The 20,384-nt window shown below is 42.6% G+C and overlaps 1 protein-coding gene across 1 annotated transcript in view; it reads right to left on the bottom strand.

Annotated features, from left to right (window-relative positions):
- The window catches only part of URB2 (URB2 ribosome biogenesis homolog), a 150,560-nt gene that overhangs the window by 77,635 nt on the left and 52,541 nt on the right, over positions 1 to 20,384 (bottom strand). Inside the window, exon 3 of the mRNA XM_073627542.1 lies at positions 17,929 to 18,105. Within this exon, the coding sequence (XP_073483643.1) occupies positions 17,929 to 18,105 (177 nt within the window). The remainder of the gene's footprint in view (positions 1 to 17,928; positions 18,106 to 20,384) is intronic.

Here is a 20,384-nt window from a genome sequence, read left to right as displayed (position 1 = left end):
CTATATGACTTTCTCAAGTTATATATTTTATATGAAACAAACAGATGGTTGTAAACAGTCTCTACAATAGTGAGGAAAATACGTGTTTATCTGCCAGAACTAAACACCATTTCTTTTTCCTGTTGTGGGCTAAAAACAGCATTTTTGTGAGCCTGGTCCTGTTGTCTTTTGCTAAACTACTCAAATTCCACCTACACTCATATCTCTACAACATAAGACACCTAATATTCCATAGTTTGAGAAGTGGCTAATTAAACTCCTCAAAATAACACAGGAAATGTGCACAGCACTGCTCTGAATTTTTGACACAATCAACAGGTATTTTTTTGCACTTATAAAACAAATTTAGCAGGATAATTTCAATTTACAAAATAACACCATTTACAAAAAAATGGGAATTTTGACTTACCAGTAAATTCCATATCTTAGAGTATAGTACAGGATAGAGGAGAGAAGTTTGTCAGGGCCCGACAAACCCAAGGTGCCAGGTCACAATTGTGACCAGAAGTTTTGACCTGGCACCTGGGCTGCAGCCCGCATGCTCCCCACACCCCGCACGGCCCCTCTGCTATGTCATTTCCAGGTCTCCGTTGACAGTTTCCAGGGCCATCAAGGCCGGGAAAGAATGTAATGCAGTGCAATGTGCATTGCATTCCATTCAGTGGAGCACAGGGGAGACATGCATGTCTCATTAACCACTTCAGCCCCGAATTTACCCCCTTCCTGACCAGAGCACTTTTTGTGATTCGTCACTGCGTCACTTTAACTGACAATAGCGCGGCTGTGCGACTCTGTATCCAAACCAAATTTACGTCCTTTTTTTTTCCCCACAAATAGAGCTTTCTTTTGGTGGTATTTGATCGCCTCTGCGTTTTTTATTTTTTGCGCTATAAACAAAACCGGAGCGTCAGTTAAAAAAACAAAAAAAAAAAACGCATTATTTTTTACTTTTTGCTATAAATATCCCCCAAAAATATATAACAAAACACTTTTTTTCCCTCAGTTTACAAAAAAAACATATAATTGGTAAAAAAAAAAAAAAAAAAAAAAATCGCAATAAGTGTATATTGATTGGTTTGCACAAAATTTATAGCGTCTACAAAATAGGGGATAGTTTTATGGCATTTTTATTTTTCATTTTTTTTGTTATTAGTAATGGCGGCGCTCTGCGATTTTTATTGGGACTGCGACATTATGGCGGACACATCGGACATTTTTGACACATTTTTGGGACCACTGTCATTTATACAGTGATCAGCGCAATTAAAAATGCATTGATTACTGTGTAAATGACACTGACAGTGAAGGGGTTAACCACTAGGGGGTAGTGAAGCGGTTAAGTGTGTCCTAGGGAGTGATTCTAACTGTGAGGGGGCTGGGCTTGAAAACACAGGTCAGTGATCACTGCCCTCGATTACAGAGAGCAGTAGATCACTGTCCTGTCACTAGGCAGAACGGGGAATGTTTTCTTTACATAAGCAACTCCCCGTTCATCCTCTCCGTGACACGATCGCGGGCACCTGGTGGACATCGAGTCCGTGGGACCCGCGATCACGGAGACCGCGGCGGCGTGCACGTGCTCGTGACACCGCTTCTTAAAGGGGACGTACCTGTATGCCCTTTTGCCTGCCAGTGCCATTCTCCTGACGTAGATCGGTGTGCGCTGGTCGGCAAGTGGTTAAAGAGAACCTGTCCCCAAAATAAAATCTTCACATAGATATAATGCTTTGTTGTTTTATATAATCTTCAGGCCTAAAATTATTTTTTAAACGTGTGCAAAAAACAGCTCTGGCTGTGAAAGGGTTAAAGCAGAAGTTCACCTTCAGGAACATGTTAAATGTTCCACCGTATGATTTGTTGGTTAAAAAAAAATGGTTCCTAACTTTTTTAGCTGGCTTCTAGATTCAAAGCAAATTTGTCAAGCCCTGCTTTAGGTGATTGAGTGGAACTTTATTTAGAAAATTAAGTCCTGCTAGATCACTTCAGGCTGGCAGGTATAGCTATGTAAAACATTAAAAATAAGTGCAGATACCATTTTAAAATCCACTAATACACTGTTTCAACCTGTTCTGCACATGCTCAGTTGCTCTCGATTTTAGGGCACTGTACCGAACTTGTAGAAGTCGATCTGCTGACAGCCTGAAGATTAACTACTGCAAAGGGGATCTAGACTTAAGCAAAATAGCAGCCTCCCGCAAGAATTAACAGGAACAACGAAGGAGGCAATTTACAGCACATGCTAATTCTGGTAGCATAATTATTAATGTGGAATGTATGTTCTTTGCTCAAGCTGTTATTTGTAAAGTCCTACTTTAAACACTAGCAAAAGCTTTGGTGGTAATGTTCCAGTATACCTTGCCCACCTCATGGGACTCCAGTTTTGTAGCAAGCAATAAGGATAAACAAAGAACAGAACAGAGGGGGGGACTTGTGTTCTGTACTGTACTCCAAGATACTGAATTTAGTTACAAGTCAAAATTCCCATCATCTTAATTGTAAAGTACTGAACAGGAAGTTATATACCTTGGGACATCCTTAACCAATAAACTGAGGGGTGAGCAACATTATAACAATTAGCAGCAAAACAGGTCCACAAAAGGAAGGGACAACTTAATAATAAATGACAGCTTGAAGCACCTTGCAGCTGAAGCAGGCATCAGCAGAGACCTGAACCACTACCCATTGAAACAGTATGAACAGAAGTCAAAGTGGCAGTCTTGCAAACCTGTGAAATGGATGCTTGATGCTAAAAAGCCCAAGAAACACTGACAGATCTGGTGGAATGGGCCCTGATAGGGAAGGAAGGAACCCGTTCCCTGAAGGTGTAAGCCCTGGAAATGATCAGCGTGAGCCACCTAGCAATAGTGAAATAAGCAGGAATGTCCCTTCTTGGGACATTTAGGGGAGGGCAAAAAGGGACTCTTCTCAAAGATGTTTTGGCTATGTAGACCCTAACTGCTCTGACCACATCCAGTGAAGTGCATCTCCTTGACATGTTTTGGAGCAGGACATAGGGAAGGGGAGACAATATCCTCACTGAGGTGAAAGGAAGAGAATACCTTGGAGAGGAAAGAAAATCTGGGCATCAGAACCATATTGTCTCTATGCAGGACGAGAAAAGGCTCCATACAAGAAAGAATCTCCAGCTCAGAGACATGCCTGATGTAAAGGCCACCTAATTTATGAGATTCCCAAAATCAGTTCATAGGGAGTTTTTTGAAAAACCAAAAGTACCAGGTTCAGATCCCATGAAGACACAGGAGGTTGGAATGGGTGATTAACATAAGCAACTCCATGTTTAAAGGTCTTGACAGAGTACAAAGCCAAAGACAGAATGGATAAAGCAAAAGCCTGACACTTTAGAGTACCAAGACCCAGAATAAAATATTCCCGTTGGTTAAGTTGCCTGCTTTTGCACCAGCCAAAGTAGGCCCTTCAGGTACAAAGGTAGATCCTACAAGAGGTAGATTTTCTCACACTGAGGAAGATGGGATTGACAGAGTCACTAATGCTCCATCCCTTAGGAGACTAGTAGTCTTCGACAGCCATGCTGTTAAAGCTAGCAACTGCAAAGCGGGAAGGAACCAAGGACACTGACAGGAGGCTAAGGCTCGTTGAACAGGAGTCTGTGTATTTCTGTGTACCATTTTCTCCTGGGCCAATTTGGAGTGAGGCGGACCACCAGAATCTGTTCCCCCTCTACTTTCTGAGCAGTCAAAGATGAAACCTTACTGGAAGGAATGCATACACCAGTCTGAACGGGGACCAAGGAATCACTAGGGTATCCACCATGAAAGCCAGGGTATACCAGAACCTGGCAACAAACCTATTTTTTTTATTATTATCTGGAGGCCATGATGTCCACATCTGGTGTTCCCCATCTCTGACACAGCATCAGGAAGATGTCAGAATGGAGGAACCACTACCCTAAGACCAGGCTTTGGCAAAACAGGAAGCCTGCTTGTCAACGTTCCACTCCCAGTATAAAGATACCAGAGAGAGTATTTAAATAGCAGGAGAGAATAAAGCTTGGTTCTTTCATGGCTGTCTGACCTCTGGTACCCCCTGGTGATAATGAAGGTGAGGGGTCCAGTGTAGGAGAGTCAGTCTTATGGTTTTTAGTTCTAGAATGTTGATGGGAAGCATAGATTCCTGTGGGGACCAGGTTTCCTTGACAGTCAGGGAGCTGTAGATCCAGATCCAACTGATGAGGCTTACATCCATCTTTATCACCTTCCAGGGAGGGAGAAGGAATTATTCTAGGGCTCTGGATTCTAGTGCTGAGTTGGAAATCCACTATGCCTAAGAGGTTTTTGCTTGACTGGACAGCAGTAGTAGACGATCCAGAGAAAAGATCAACTTGTCCTACATTGTGAGAATGTTGCCCTGCAAAAGTCCTGTGTGGAACTGATTACTTACACCTGCTTCAAAAGAGGCCACCATAAGTCAAGGGATGCCTAGTTGACCTGAGAGTAAGAGTTGGACCTCAGAGAAGCAGTCTTTTTCTGGGGAAGGAAAATTTTGGTCTGGGTCATTTCTAAGATCAGTCCCAAGTACTCCAGGTTTTGTTAAGGTTGGAGCAGTGGTGGCCCATCCATTTAGGGGCGCACGGGCACCACCCCCCTATCCATGCGTCCGGCCCCCTGCTCTACATGCAGGGCGCTGAAAGCATGGATTCCAATCAGGGTTTTTTTTTTTTAAGCACATGATTAGAGCCAGAGGCTCTAATAGGCTTCAAAGAAAAGGGTGGGCTCGTGGCACAGAGCAATGCGCTCGAAGCCCACCCAGTTGTGACAATAGCGAATTAATATTTGCTACTGTAACAATGATTCACCTCCCCGCCAACCAGGAAGTGGGTCTGAGACCCGTCACTCAATTGGCCGAAAGGAGATCCAATGAGATTGGCCAGCAGGAGGGGGGAGGAGATGTAGGGGAACCGAGAAAGCAGCCGCCCGCAGCCCGGAGAGAAGCCGCCGCCATCCACCGCCCGCTTGCGACAAAGGGATGGACCTGTCTTTGGTCACCCGGAGGAGGACACCAGGTTGGAGTGAAAGGACCACTTTCTGTTAGAAGTGGTAGGAGTCGTAGTACTGGTAGGTTCAAGCTGCCTTTTGTTAAATAAAAGTTCTTGCCCCCGTAACTTTCTTGATAAATGTATCAAGAGATTCACCACAAAGGCGTTCATCCTCGAACAGCATGCATAAAAAGACACCTTTTGCAAGCAGACTCAGCTGACCAAGCCTTTAACCAAACAATTCTGTGCAAGTGCACAGCAAGCAGTGTCATTCTAGAGACCTATCAAAGTACATTTTCTAGGGCAGAGGTGTCAAACTCCATTTAATTGCTGGCTGCATCAGCAGTATGGTTGCCCTCAAAGGGCCGGATGTATCTGGGGTGCACTATGTACAAAGTGCAAAGTTTAGGAGTATGCTACATACAGAGTGCAGAGTTCAGGGGTGCTCTATGTACAGATTGCGGTTCCAGGGGCGCCCTGTGCAGAGTCCAGGGGTGTGCTATATAACAAAGTGCAGGGTTTAGGGGTGCACCGTGTACAGTGTGCAGGGTTTAGGGGTGCGCTATGTACAGACTGCAGAGTTCAGGGGTGCGCTGCGTACAGACTGCAGGGTTTAGGCAAAAGTGGGTTTGCAATACCAACCCCCCCTTACCTAGCCCAGCTCTAGTAACTCCCTATGTAGGCGGCTCTAGTACAGCCCTGTGTAAGTGGCTCTCTTTACTACCCATGTATTTGGCTCTATTATACCTCCCTGTGTAGGTGGCTCTCACTTGCAGGGAGATCCTTCTGGCTCTCACATTCTGGAGAGCTGTCCCCCTGTGCCCCACCTTCAGGGATCTGTTATATTCGGAAGCTGCTGAAAGCAAAGCTGTTATTTGTAAACACAGAAGGCTTCTGCGTTGACAAGTGACAGTGGGGAGCAGGAGCGGAGGGTGAGAGTCGGAGGTGGAGGAATGGAGTTCTTGCAAAACTTGGTACAAGGGGCCACATGACAAGGCCTGATGGGCCAGATTTGGCCCGCAGGCCTTGTGTTTGACATATGTGCTCCAGGGCATCTAGGACAAATAGTGCTGAAGGCATGAGCTGCAATTGTTCCAGCAAAACAGGGACCTCAAAAATAGGATTGTGTTCTCTATTCATTTGGCCAGTCCAGTAAGCAACAGTTTGACAAATGTACATAGTCGAAATTGCCTGTTGTAAGGCTGGACCAGCATAAGCAAAGGTTGCCTTTTACGATGTTCCAAAGTGCCTATTAACCAAATCCAATCGAACTGAGGGAACATCTTCAAAAGGAACAGCGTAATGCTTCATCTAACACAGCAGGGAGTTTTTGAGGAAGTATTAAATAAGTAGGAATACCGCGCTCAGACTATAACTCCTAAAAACCAAAGCCGCAACAATAAACCATCTAATATCTAATGGTAGTAATCAAAAATAAAGTAAAAAAGTTGCGCTAAATTAATACCATGCAAAAATGATTGGCATATAAAATCTTAAATTGATACACGTGGACACCTATAAGTGAACTAGGAATCAATAAAAAGTGAATACAGGTGACAAAAAATCAAATAAGGAAAATCAAAACCTCAATAAATCATTCAAAGTGTCCATAAAGTAATGCAATAAAAGCGTGTCTTAATTATTTTATTTTAGTTTTTGAGGAAGCAATACCTTTTCAGGATTTGGCCAATCCTCATGCAAAGCACAGGTAATTTGCATGTGCAAAGGAAAAGTATTTCTAGACTTCATAAGCTGTTTAGTGTCCACAGGACCCTGAGATTTCAGTGCTGCTAAGGAAAGGCTAGTATGCACCTCATCACAAAGTGAGCTCCCATTAAAAAATATTTGCCATTACGTCTTTGCTTCCAACTCACCTTTCCCGATATCTAGAGGTTAGGAGGATTAGGGTCATACTCCTGAATAGATTCAAGTGGTAGAGAGGAAGAAGAGCACTTTTAGGTTCTGGAGACCAAAGGTTCTAGAAGGGCAAAGAGTTTCCCAAAGAAATCAGACATAGTGGCAGTGAAATTTGCCTACATCAGATAGGCTTAGACATAAATATTCAGACACATTTTTTATTATTCTGAGATTCGGATATATCCGAATACCCAAATTACAGTATAAACAAAGTTTACCGAATGCTCTGAATAACTAAACGAAATTCGAATTGAAATTAAAATAGAATTTTACATTGAATTCCAGTCAATTTCGAACTGTAAACATGTTTCTGAAATCAAAGACTGTGTGTTATTAGAGTACCATTTCAAAATAATGCGTTTTTTGTTAAGCCAAAGATGATTTAAAGAGTCTTGGTAATCATTCTATTTTTCTTTTGTTTCTTCACTTTGCCACATTTCAATCGAAAAAAAAAATATCAAAAGTTTTTAATTCAGACGATTCTAAATTTATCAATTTGAACGTTTCGAATCAAAACAATCGGTACATTCGAAGAAAATTCGAATACGAATCCCAAATACAAATTGAACGAATCAACCAAATTTAACTAAACTAAATAACTAGATTAACAAATCTAAACAAAACAGAACAAATTTTTTTGTCATGCACATGTCTGGATAGACTGTCTGTTGTGTGCCTGAGAGGGTAAAAATAAAACCTTGCTCTCATGCAGGGGAACTGCCGTCATCCTAAGCGCTTATCTGGCTCTGTGCCGTCTGTAGCATAAGTGCTATTATATCTTTTTTTCTCAGCTCCTCTATGCCTTGTACCCGCCATTGCTGAGTGAGGAGATCCCCTGTGAGGTATTCATGAAATGTATGCTGAATGAGAGGGCATTAGCATACCCAGTAAAGGAGCCTCGGTAACCCAGATGCTGACCAATGTCCTGTGGCTGTCTCTCTGGAACAGCAGGTAGCACTGAGAGACCACCAGACATGTTTCTTGCAAACTCGGCAGAAATGACGAGCGGAACTCCCATCAGCTGCAAGGTACAGTGCAACTACACAACCCAAGTAATAATGCTGTGTGGGAAGCACCCATCAAGTTTAAGAAAGAGTAAATGTTTTACTCACCTTAACTACCATTGATGTAGTCAAAACATGTACAGGGGTGAATGACACAATAAAGTGAATACCACCACACGTTTATAAACAAGAATACAGGGAAACCCTGTCATACCTCATCCACGCTGCAGATTCCTGGAGGTGACCAACCTTCACCATGGCCATACCCAAATACCCCCACCACCCACCCCCAAGAGGTCTTCAGGACATGGGTGTCAGAAAAATGGACCACTGACCCTGGACCTGTATAGCACTCTGCGGAAAACCACACTTGTTGAAACACAGGCAAAGGTAAGCATTAAATGCAGGGTTCAGTGTCCAAAGCAAACATTACAGGCCAGCCCTGCCACTGCTGCTCCAGATAAGGTTTCCAAGATGGAAACCGCTGGTACATCCTGGGGCAATAAGCAGTTGGATATTGATAGAAGTGTCAGTTGAAATAGTGAAGAGGAATTTAAAAAAATTATTTCTCCATAGGAGATGATGTCCAAAACCTGAGGGGGTGGGGGTTTTATGAGGGTGCACTAGGGAATTCCCAGCAAAGCTTTTGCCAATGTCCAATCACTTGAAGGTACTGGCATATAATCCAAGGTCTAGGACTTCCTGTACTGTACGAGAAGATCATGCCCCAAATTTTTCACCAGGTCACTATTATATTATTTTTAATATTTATATATTTATACTTTTTTAAAATTATTATTATTATTATTTTTCACTTACAGCGTTGAAACACACATTTACATTTTAAATTGTGCCTTTCTGCAAAACTGTAAATTACAGATTTATGCTAAAACCTCAAGGCTGACTTCTATGTGTTGTGGTAAAAAAGTAAAAGATGCACTGTGCTCCTGTGTCCCTAAATCAAGTGGTAGAATCTCCCAATAACTGTCTTCTGTTGGATATAGGGCTACAACTAACGATTATTTTCATAATCGATTAGTTGGCCGTTTATTGTTTTGATTAATAGGTTAATAACATTTAAAAAAGTATGGTGTGTAATATAATATGTAAAGTTTAAAAAAAGGCCATTTATTCTTAAATATCTATATGCAGTGGTAAATATAAATAACCAACTATATGGTTAGGAAGCAAAATATCTAATCCACTCTGAGAATAACAGACATACTGTATATACTATTAAAGGAGATATACTGTATATACTATTAGAAGAGATATACTGTATATATTATTAGAGGAGATATACTGTATATACCATTGGAGGAGAGATAGTATATACAGTATATATCCTCTAATAGTGTATTAAAGGGTGAATCTGGTAAATATCATCAGACTTAGAGATCAAATTTTTGGATTTAAAAAACAAAGTCTTCCTTCAAAAAAAATGTCATTTTAAGAACATTTGTTCAATTTTCTAATCGTTAGTGGGGTCAAATCGACGTTCATTTTCAACCACAGTGACGGGAGAATTTGGAAATAATAGAAAACCTCTTGGTCAAAGGAATTTTCAGACAGTGTATGTTGTTTTCTTTCAGAAATTACATTCATTTTAAAAACAGAATGTTAAAAAAAAGTGAAAATATCAAACAACATTCTTTCATTCAGCGAATGCACAAAGATTTTTCGTCTGAATATTCTCGTCTGAAAATTGATCCGTGTGGCCAGCATAAGACTGGGTACACACCTATGCAGTTTGCTTTTGATCTGTTTCTGTAGTGCTTTTTGCTGTGCGTTTTGAGTTTTCTACACGTGATTTCGCATTTTTTTTGGCCAATTTGTTGTTGGGCAGATTAAAAAACACAAATTGCTGCAAAAACGCATTACATGCTTTTCTGCAGCTTCTCCATTGAAGTCTATTGAGCCAAAAAAAGCACCGTTTTGTGTTAAAAAAAAGTCCCTGACCCTTTCCAAATATGCAGCAGCTGAAAAAATCATAGATGTGAACGTGTCCCATAGGAAACCATGTAAATGAACTGTAGAGCGTTTCTGCAAAAAGCACCAAAAAACACATAGGTGTGAACCAGGTCTAAGATGTTTAGCAACATAATGGGGTTAAAAAAAAATTAAATTAGCCCTTTATAGTACACAAAAAGCAGATAATCACTACTGTAAGGGGTTCATTTTTTTACTGTAGAACTGTGAAAGTAATATTTACAGTAGCGATTATTTCCTTTTTTTGTACTATAAAGGGCTCATTTTAGTTTTTTTTAACCCCATTATGTTACTGGCCAATTAAATCGATTATGAAAATAGTAACTGATTAATTTCATAATCGATTAGTTGTCGATTAATCGATTAGTTGTTTCAGCCCTGGTTGGATGTGTTATACCAATAACTACAACCTTATAACATATTCATAAGTCAGAAGGTAAAAGGGCAATCCTCAAAGAAAAATAATTAAGAAATGAGCCCCACAGAGTGCTTCTGTAGTGCTCAGAAATTTGAATCAATCATTCAAATCCACTAAAATGTGTTCCCCTTCTGGTATGCCTACTCAAAAAATACTTTGATTACGTATTGAAAGAAGAAGGTCAAACAGCTTGTTATCAATAATCTACACTACTCCCCTTGTAGATCTTTCTCCCATCCAATCATCAACGTAGGTATTCCATCACATGAATGTTAAAAAAGAGAGACAGCTTCTTATAGTGTACAACTGTATAAAATATATTTATCTAAAAGAAAGAATTTAAACAATACACAGTGTGCTTTTAATCATTACTGTTGGAAATACTTAGCCACCCCCCCCCCCCCCCCAATCTACTGGTATTCACCTTTCCAGAGACCCCTGCTGCTTTTTAGTCTCAACCACCATTAAAAGACTCAGCATCAGATGGTGCCTGTGTCCAATCAGGTCACCTCTCTTTTATGTGATAATGTTTGGGCCTAGTCATTGGTCACTAGACCAGAGGATTGTCATATGGGAAAACATTATGTGCACCCCTATTCTTGAAAGCAGTGGGTACATTGCACTGGCTAAGCTAAAGTTAGGAATGGCGAGGGGATTGCTGTACAAGCAAGTATCAGCCAGGTCAGGGGGCTTAAACAGGCAAAATGACAATGTTTCTTTAACACGTGTCCGTTGGTGCGCTGCAACTCATTAGACATATATAATAGGGGTTCCACCATATGCAGTGCTTTGTTGCACTGTAAAAGATACCTTAGTCCCCATATGGTAGTGGCTTATGCATCCACAATGAAGCACATCACAATAGCACATGCTGTACGTTGTAGTTTGCTGCATTGGCTCCCACTCAAAATTAACAGGCCACTCTAATGCAACACAATGTATGTGAACATAAAAAGTATGCAGTAATGCACCACAATGCAAAAGTGTGAAGGAAGGCTGAAATTTTTTCTCAGTCCTCCAACATGTGCAGAGATATGTCATGTGTATAGTGCAGTATGTACATGATGTGTATGTTTCTTTTTTAATTATTATTATTTTTTTCATTTACTTAAGTACTGTCACTAGGGGCTGTTATATTCTCTGAGTTGTGAGAGACACAAGACTCTGGTCTAGAACTGATGTTTATTTCAGTACTCACTGTACACTCCAACATGCATCTCAGGACAGGTATATCTTAGTGTGCTTCCTTACATGTGCTCTAAGATGACTACTATATATCTATACCCCTTGACCCTTGTCACCACTCCTGGGTGAAGCCAGCCTTAAAGTGACAGTACATGTGGAACTCTTTAGGTATAACACCTTCCATCCATCCCTAAAAAAAAAAAACAAAAACAAGAACAAGCACAAAACAGTAACTAATAACTGTCCAGTAACAGTCCTCCAAACACAGGAGATTCACAGAACTTCTCCCGCATCCATAGTTAGGTTTAAAAAAAGACAGAAGTCCATCCAGTTCAACCATAAAAAAATAAATAAATAAAATAAAAAATATCGTACAATCCAATATACCCAATTCTATACCCACAGTTGATCCAGAGGAAGGCAAAAAACCCCAGAAGAGCAAGCTCCAATTTGCTACAGCAGGGGAAAAAATTCCTTCCTGATCCCCCAAGAGGCAATCGGATTTTCCCTGGATCAACTTTACCTATAAATGTTAGTACCCAGTTATATTATGTAACTGATGTGACACCAAGTCTGCAGGGACAGCTACGGGGATAAAATGGCATCGGATTACTTTCGGCGGCCCCGTCGAAAGTCTCGTAACTGGTCTTGCAGCTGAAACCGGTCAGGAGGGCGACAGTGTCATTGAGGACAGGCACCCAGCGACTCGGGACCGGAGGAAACAGGGCTGGCCAGAATGGGCACTGGCGGGGCCAAGAATGGATTCACTAGCTCAGAGGGTGAGCAGACCTCCGGACCAGGGCTGGAGGGCTCTGTTGGAGCTGAGTTCAAAAGTTCAGAGTTTCCACAATCATCAGTCCCAGTGCATCCTGATCATCCTGACACTGGTGGTTCAGCCGATGTCAGGGATTTGGGCAGCTGAGAATGAGGACACAGTTGGTCCGCATGCCGTCTGCAAATGGAACCATCTTCCAGGCAGACCCTATACATTTTGGGTCCCAAAGTCTCTGCAACGATAGCAGGAAGCCAACAAGGGTTGGAAGCCCCACAAGATCAGGCCCATACCTTTGTTGGGCTGTGAACCGGGGTAGCTCGTCGTGTTTGACCATCTAGTCTTGGGACTGCAGTACATGTTCCCGGGCCGTTTGAGGGCGGAGCATGTCCAAAACAGTCCATGGCCGCCGACCCAAAAGGAGTTCAGCTGGACTTTTCCTGGTGGTTGCATGTGGTGCGGTTCTGTAAGCAGAAAGGAAGGAGTCCAGCTGCTGGGGTGACAGGGACTGTTTTTTACTTGTAGCCACTTTGTAAAAAGGGGGGAATTTTGGGACTTTAAATGAGGCACGGTGAGGTGTCTCCATCCCTATCTTAGGTATACAACAAAGGGGAGTTGGGACTTTAAAATGAAGCAGATGGAATGCGGAAGAATAAGTAAAAAGCTTTATTGCGTAAAGTAATACTAATAGAAGGCAAAAATTAATTCATATATATACATATATATCTTTAGCACCAATAGTAGGTATAGCAAGTACAGAAATAAATATCCATATAACACATATATGATGATAAGGTAATAATGTATAGGGCAATAATAAAACCTACAGGTACCAAGAGTGGCATGTTCGATAACTGTGTCCGTGAAACACGTTTGTATAAAAATAAGTAAATAACTAGTATAACGGTGGCATCAGATTAAACTCGTAGCTCAAGGTGGCATCAGATTAAACTCATAGCTCGACGCGTTTCGTGAATACCTTCACTCGTCAGGAGCAGATGCAACAATTGCCTATAGAATATAATAAGTATGATAAGCCACACTCAATATAGAAAGGAATGAAATTGGTAGACTTATGTTATAAATATTAGGCCAAATACACTTACCAAAACGGGCAGATAGTAAAGCATGCGGGAAATGGCACATAGTATTACTTTACGCAATAAAGCTTTTTACTTATTCCTCCGCATTCCATCTGCTTCATTTTAAAGTCTCAACTCCCCTTTGTTGTATACTTGTAGCCACTGTAGCTTTAAAATAGCATCTGAAAGTCTGCACAAACCATTCTGCTTGACCATTTGTAGCCGGGTGGTAGGGTGCAGTCAACTTGTGCTTGATGTTGTGGGCAGTCAGAAAACCCTGAAACTCCAGACTTGTGAATTGTGCACCGTTGCCGTGGCGATTTCTCTCGGTTATCCAAACGCAGCAGCGAGATGTAACAGTATGGAAATCATCGCCTTAGTCGTTGGCTGAGTAACAGGAATGACCTCAGGCCACTTTGAATGGGCATCAACTATGATCAAGAAGGTGTGTCCTCTGATCGGGCCGGCAAAGTCCAAGTGTAGGCGAAACCAGGGAACTGTGGGCCAAGTCCAGGGCTGGACGCACCCTCAAGGAGGGTCTCTTGCAGATTGTGCACATCCAGCACAAGCATTTACATATGTCGTGATATCTGAGTCTAGGTTCGGCCACCACACATAGCCTCGGACCTTTTGTTTCATACGTGTGCCCCTGGGATGACCAGTATGTAGCAAGTCCAGAATGTGTCTCCGGAGGGTCTGTGGAACGATCACTCGGTCTCCCCATAAAACACAGTTGCCAGCCACAGTTAATTCCATAAGCCTACGGAAATAGGGTGCATAATCCTGTGTGACGGTTGCAGGCCAACCATACCGTACCCAGGAAAGTATTGTTTTCAGGAAGGTATCCTCGGCTGTATGGGCTGCTATCTCCCCAGAAGACAAGAAGGACAGGCTGGTGTAATGACAACTCTTGACCGGTGGAGAAGAGTCCGTTGACGTCCCTGTCAGTCGGGACATTGTGTCTGCATTAGCATTAGCATTGGCATCATGACCGCGATACTGGATTTTGTAGCTGTATGCTCCCAAGAATAGGGCATAGCGTTGAAGGCGGGCCGCAGTTGTCTGAGAGATGCCTTTGTCAGGGCTAAAGATCTGGAGGAGTGGTTTATGGTCTGTCAGTATGGTGAATTCCCTATCATACAGGTAAAGATGAAACTTCTTAATTGCTCATATCAGCACAAGAGCCTCTTTGTCAATGTGAGAGTAATTGCTTTCTGCTTTTGTTAGGGACCTGGAGGCGAATGCCACTGGTTTTTCTGACTTATCCGGTAAGATGTGAGATAGTACAGCCCCCAGACCATAGGGTGAGGCATCACAAGCCAAGGTGAGAGGCTTCTGGAGGTTATAGTGCACGAGCATGAGTGACACCAACAGCTTCCGCTTAGAAACTTCAAAAGCACGTTGGCATGTAGCCGACCGGTCTCATCTGGAGTCGGCTACTCCAGGGGGGCCTGGTCTGTGTATCAGCTTTACACAGACCAGGCCCCCCTCTTTCTTCTTTCCCTATCTATATGGATATTCGGATCTTGATGCAAGCCTGACGCTGCCCCATAACGGACATCCATCCACCTGAGGCTATCTATGGTCCCTACTGCCATCCAGCATAATCTACTAGTAAGGCTTTTATCTATGCCTTTTGAGGTAAGGGTACTGTGAGCACATTCCTATACAGATACCATCCACTTTTGCCCACATCACTTACTTCACCTATTGAGAAAATTCATGAACAACATTCACCATTAGTGCGGATCTATTGATGCATTAATTGATTTATCCCATCACTTTTCTTTACATGAACTTTTATTGTCATTTTCACGTTTGTGTTTTACTTCACACGTCATCATTATTTTTGATTATTGATATGGTCTCTTATTATCATCACCTCCTCGGGATCACTTGGATCCTCCACGAAGAATTTCACATGTAGCAACTTTAATCACATGTTTTCACATGTTATGTATTTCTGTTATTTTATATTGTGACGTGTTATTGTCCTTAGTGTTCTGCGCGAAATCACTTTGTTATTTACTTTGAAATTGTAACAGTGTTACAGGGGTTTATGGCGATGTCTGGCATACCAAAGTGAGAAATCCAGTCTCTCCCAAAGAGAGGGGTCCCCCATGTTCTAGGATATATAATGGCAGTATCTTTGTCTGACCCCTGTAGAATACCTGTACTTTCCAAGTGGGTGGAGTATCTGCTTTGAGTATGTCTGCAGTTTGATTGGTGTTGGGCGGACAGTTGTTCAGGTCTGAAGTTGCCTCCATTGTTTCTGGGTGATAACTGAAACTGCTGCCCCTATGTCTACATCCATCTTGAGTTTCTTTCCATCAACGGTTACCTCTACAGTCATTGCAGTGGGTGCTGAATGCATATGATGTATATCTAATATGTGGAGAACTTCCTCAACATCTGACTCAGATGATGATGTATACCTTCCCACCATATGTCTCTTGTCTTGGGGTTCAGGAGGTAGTTTATCTCGCACCTTCTTACTACGGCACGCTCGTTTAAGATGGCATGCCTTACCGCAATTATGACATGTCTGATCCTTAAACCGTCAGACTTGTGATAATGGTCTGTATTCCCACAACGGTAGCAAGCTGACTTCTGGTTTTGTGGGGGTCTGTATTTCCAGTTTGCGGCAGTTGGCTTGACTGCTGTTCTGAAAACTTCCTGTTTCACCTCTTCCCTTCTGCCCTGGGGGTTCAATTCCCCTGTATCTTTCACAGCCATTTCCATCACTGAAGCTATCTCAATTGCCTTTGTAAGGGCAAGGTCTTTCTCTGTTAACAGTCTCTTTTGGCTAGACTCACGATTCAGTCCCATGACAAACTTATCTCTCAGTGCAGTAGGTAAGTATTCCCAAAAGAACAGGTAGAGACTAGTCTGCGAAGGGCGAGCACATAAGCCTTAATTTCTTCACCTAGCTGCTGCTGCCGCTGATAGAACCAAAATCTTTCTGCAATCTCTTGTGGTTTAGGCTGGAAGTGATCCTCTAACAGTGTCAAGAGCTCTGCCAATGTCTTAGTTGCTGGTTTTACAGGGGGAAGGAGATCCCTAAGAGTGTTATATGTCTTAACACCAACCACTTTAAGAAATACTGCTACTTGCCTGCCGTCTGGGATGGCATTTGCACTGAAATACTGTTCCAGTCTCTCAACCCAGGAACTCCAGGATGTCTGCTCTACATCAAATTCACTTAATGGCGGCACTAATGGCTGCACTGATAAGAAGCACTGATGGCTGCACTGATAGGAGACACTAATAGGCTGCACTGATAGGCTGCACTGATAGCTGGGCATGCTGGCATGTGTAGTTCCTGAGCAAGCAGGCATCTACACACATGGCAGGCAGGACATCCGAGGCGTGCTGGAGAGGGGGCGGAGCCGGGAGATAGGGGGACATGGGGCCACCCTGGTCAGTCAGCCCTGGCCAGGGAAACATCTTTCGGGCAGCGCGATGGGGGCCATTCCATTGACAGGACCCCTGGCAGCTGCCACTGACCTGACACCCCCCGCTCCCCCTTCCATGGAGCGGACTTCTTCCCCGTTCATAGCACAGTCCTGCGCAAAAGGCTACAGCAAGCTGCCGGGGACTATGTGTGTGCAGGACTCTGGGGAAAGAGAACTCTGCGTACCCCCTGCCTGTGGGTACACGTACCACGGGTTGAGAAACCCAGTCCATGGGGACTGTTGCATACACAAGAGTTACTGACCAGCCTGAAAACAGCTCTTCTCTGCTGTAACCCTTACATCAATGCCAGTAAATGGGTTAAATATAACTGTACCAATTGTTTTGATCCTTCCATTAGTGAACAAATAGACAGCATTATTTTGTTAGTGCTTTATTTTTATGTCATATTTAGACCTTTGGCCTTTCAAGCTTGGGGGTCCAATGTCAATTCTCACTAAGGTGACATTGCTGCCCCCCCTTATAAGTATTCTCTTGAAATCAGTGTAAAAAGTATCAAAATGCTATTAACATGAGTCGCAATTAGCTTTTTATTTGATGCATCACACTTATTTTAATGGAAAACACAGCAAGCAAAAATGCAGGTATGAGGTGTGAAGTAAGGTATGAATCCAGCTTCAGAGTCTATTCAGACATCTGCTCCATTCATGTGCATTAACACAACATAAAGGGTTCACTGAAGTGTGAATCTGACCCCAGTGTTTTTGACAGTTTTTAAATAAATTCAAATTATATTTGCTATGCTTTGTAAAGGACTCTTCACAAGCATATTTTACATGCAAATAAAACAAAAAATTGCATTAGTACATGTATATACATACGATTTGTTTTAATGACATGTACTGTAATCTCACTCAAGAGCACATACTGATTAGAATCATTCAGTATTCCTTGTAAACCACCATGGAATATATCAGTGTCATATAAACCAGTAAAATTAAATATATGATTAGTAATTTTTGTGGGTAACTATACTTTTTCCTTGTGTGATTACCGGCATTGCTGACCAGCAGTGTCCACTATTTGGCCAATTAATGCAGACATTGTGAAACTCTAATTTGTCCCTTACATACCTGTGCAATAGCAAACCGAAGTGTTACACACTTTCCCTCTTTTATTAGGCATTTCAACCTTTTACTGCGTAAAATGCTGTCCAGAAAAGACCAGAGCTTCTGTTGAACATCTCCTTCCAGATTCAGTTTCTTGGAGTGAAATCCAACCAAAGCATGGCAGACCCAGTCAAGTAGGACCTGTAAATATGATAATATAGAATATACTACATGATACCACTGTTTAGCACACTAAAATATCCCTTGGCACAGTCAGGAAGTACATGGCACACATCTCAAAACAAAATGTTTATATGGGAGCAGGGTGTGTCAATAGTAGTTTTCTCAGATTACCCATTAGACCATGGCACAGTGTTGTCTATTCCACAAAGGATAGGAATAAAAAAACGGGGGCTGCCTAATATTGGTGTGCTAATCTGACCGTAATCTAGGTTTAGGTTCTACTTAAGTGAGTAGCGTATGAGTGCCCAGAGAGAAACGTATCTGTCTAGGGTGTTCAAACTATCAGTATCATGATAGACAGCAAGTATTGAGGTTTGAGGGAATTGGGGGGTAGGGTAGGGAGAGGTAGGGGAGGCGGTGAAGCGTCAAAAAGGAAGGAGCTGGATATCTGGAAGAGAGCCACAGGAGAATTTAGTAGGTGGGAAGATCAGATGAGTAACTTGTTTACAGGCATATGTAGACTTAGGCCTTAAGAATAGCATTCATGCTTTGTTTGTATGTACAGTTGTGCCTATAAGTTTACATACCCTGGCAGAATTTATGATTTCTTGCCCATTTTTTAGAGAATATGAATGATAACACATAAACATTTCTTTCACTCATGGTTAGTGTTTGGCTGAAGCCATTTACTATCAAACTTTGTTTACTCTTTTTAAATCATATTCACAACAGAAACTACCCAAATGAACCTGATCAAAAAATTACATACCCTGGTGATTTGGGACCAAAAACATGCACACAAGTTGACACAAAGGGGTTTGAATGGCTATTAAAGGTAACCATTAGGCTGGTTTCACACTGAGGCATGCGGGCACTGGCGGTACAGCGGCGCTAAATATAGCCCCGCTTTACCGTCGTTTTAGCGGTGCGGTTTTAACCCCCCGCTAGCAGCCAAAAAAGGGTTTGCAGCGCTGCCCCATTGTTTTCAATGGGAAGGGGCACTTTAGGAGCGGAAAATACAACGCTCCTACAGCGCTCCAAAGATGCGGCTTGCAGGACTTTTTAGACCACCCTGCAAGCGCACCGATCCAGTGTGAAAGCCCTCGGGGCTTTCACATTGGAGTGCATTGAGCAGCTCTTTTGGGGTGCTTTGCAGGCGCTATTTTTAGCACTTTAGCGCCTGCAAAGCGCCTCGGTGTGAAAGGAGCCTTAGAGCTGCACGATTAATCGCCAAGAATCGTTATCGCGATTTTTTTTTTCCGTTGCGATCTTGACAAAAGTGTTTCACTATTCTGTCTATGCAAAGAATTCTCTCTGCTCTTCTCAAGCCACAGCCGTCAAAAGAAAGGAAGAAAAAAAAACAGGCAGTCTGCCAAGAATCACAACATTCTTTAGCAGTGAACTTAAAGCGGAGGTCCGGCCGTTTAAAAAAAAAAAAAAAAAAAAGTCAGCAACTACAAACACTGTAGCTACTGACTTTTAACCCCTTCCCGCCGACCGTACGCATATGTGCGTACTCGGCTTTCCGGGGTTATACCAGGATGATGCCCGCAGCTGCAGGCATCATCCCGGTACCGTTGTTTTGAGCGGGCGATCGGCTACCCGTATATAACAACCGATGCGGCTAAAAGCCGCTCGGCTGTTATACCGGAGGAGCGGGAGGGGACATCCCCCCCCTCCCGCCGCTCTTGCCGGGCCTCCCATGCGATCGGGAGGCCCGGTGTCCAATCGGCTGCCTCTGGCGGCTGTGGGCGGGCTGGAACGAAGCTGTGGGCGGCTTCGTTCCAGCCTTCTCAATGTAAACGCGGAAGCGACGTCATGACGTCACTTCCCGTTTACTCGGCTGCCAATGGCGCCGAATTTAAAAAAATATACAGTATTCAGAATCGCCGTTTTCGGCGATCTGAATACTTTGAAGTGCAGAGGATGGATGGGGGGTCTTTTAGACCCCCCATCCCTCCATAAAGGGTACCTGTCACCACCTATTACTGTCACAAGGGATGTTTACATTCCTTGTGACAGCAATAAAAGTTAAAAAAAAAACACAATTTTTTTTTTTAAAACACAATTTATAAGTCTAAAAATAAATAAAATAAATAATAAAAAAAAAATTTTAAAAGCGCCCCTGTCCCCACGAGCTCGCGCAGCAAAGAAAACGCATACGGAAGTCGCGCCCGCATATGTAAATGGTGTTCAAATCACACATGTGAGGTATCGCCGCGATCGTCAGAGCGAGAGCAATAATTCTAGCCCTAGACCTCCTCTGTAACTCTAACCTGGTAACCGTAAAAAAAATT

The sequence above is a fragment of the Aquarana catesbeiana genome, linkage group LG04 (assembly GCF_042186555.1).
Source record: "Aquarana catesbeiana isolate 2022-GZ linkage group LG04, ASM4218655v1, whole genome shotgun sequence".
NCBI lineage: Eukaryota > Metazoa > Chordata > Amphibia > Anura > Ranidae > Aquarana > Aquarana catesbeiana.
This window is presented reverse-complemented; position numbering and strand designations above follow the sequence as displayed.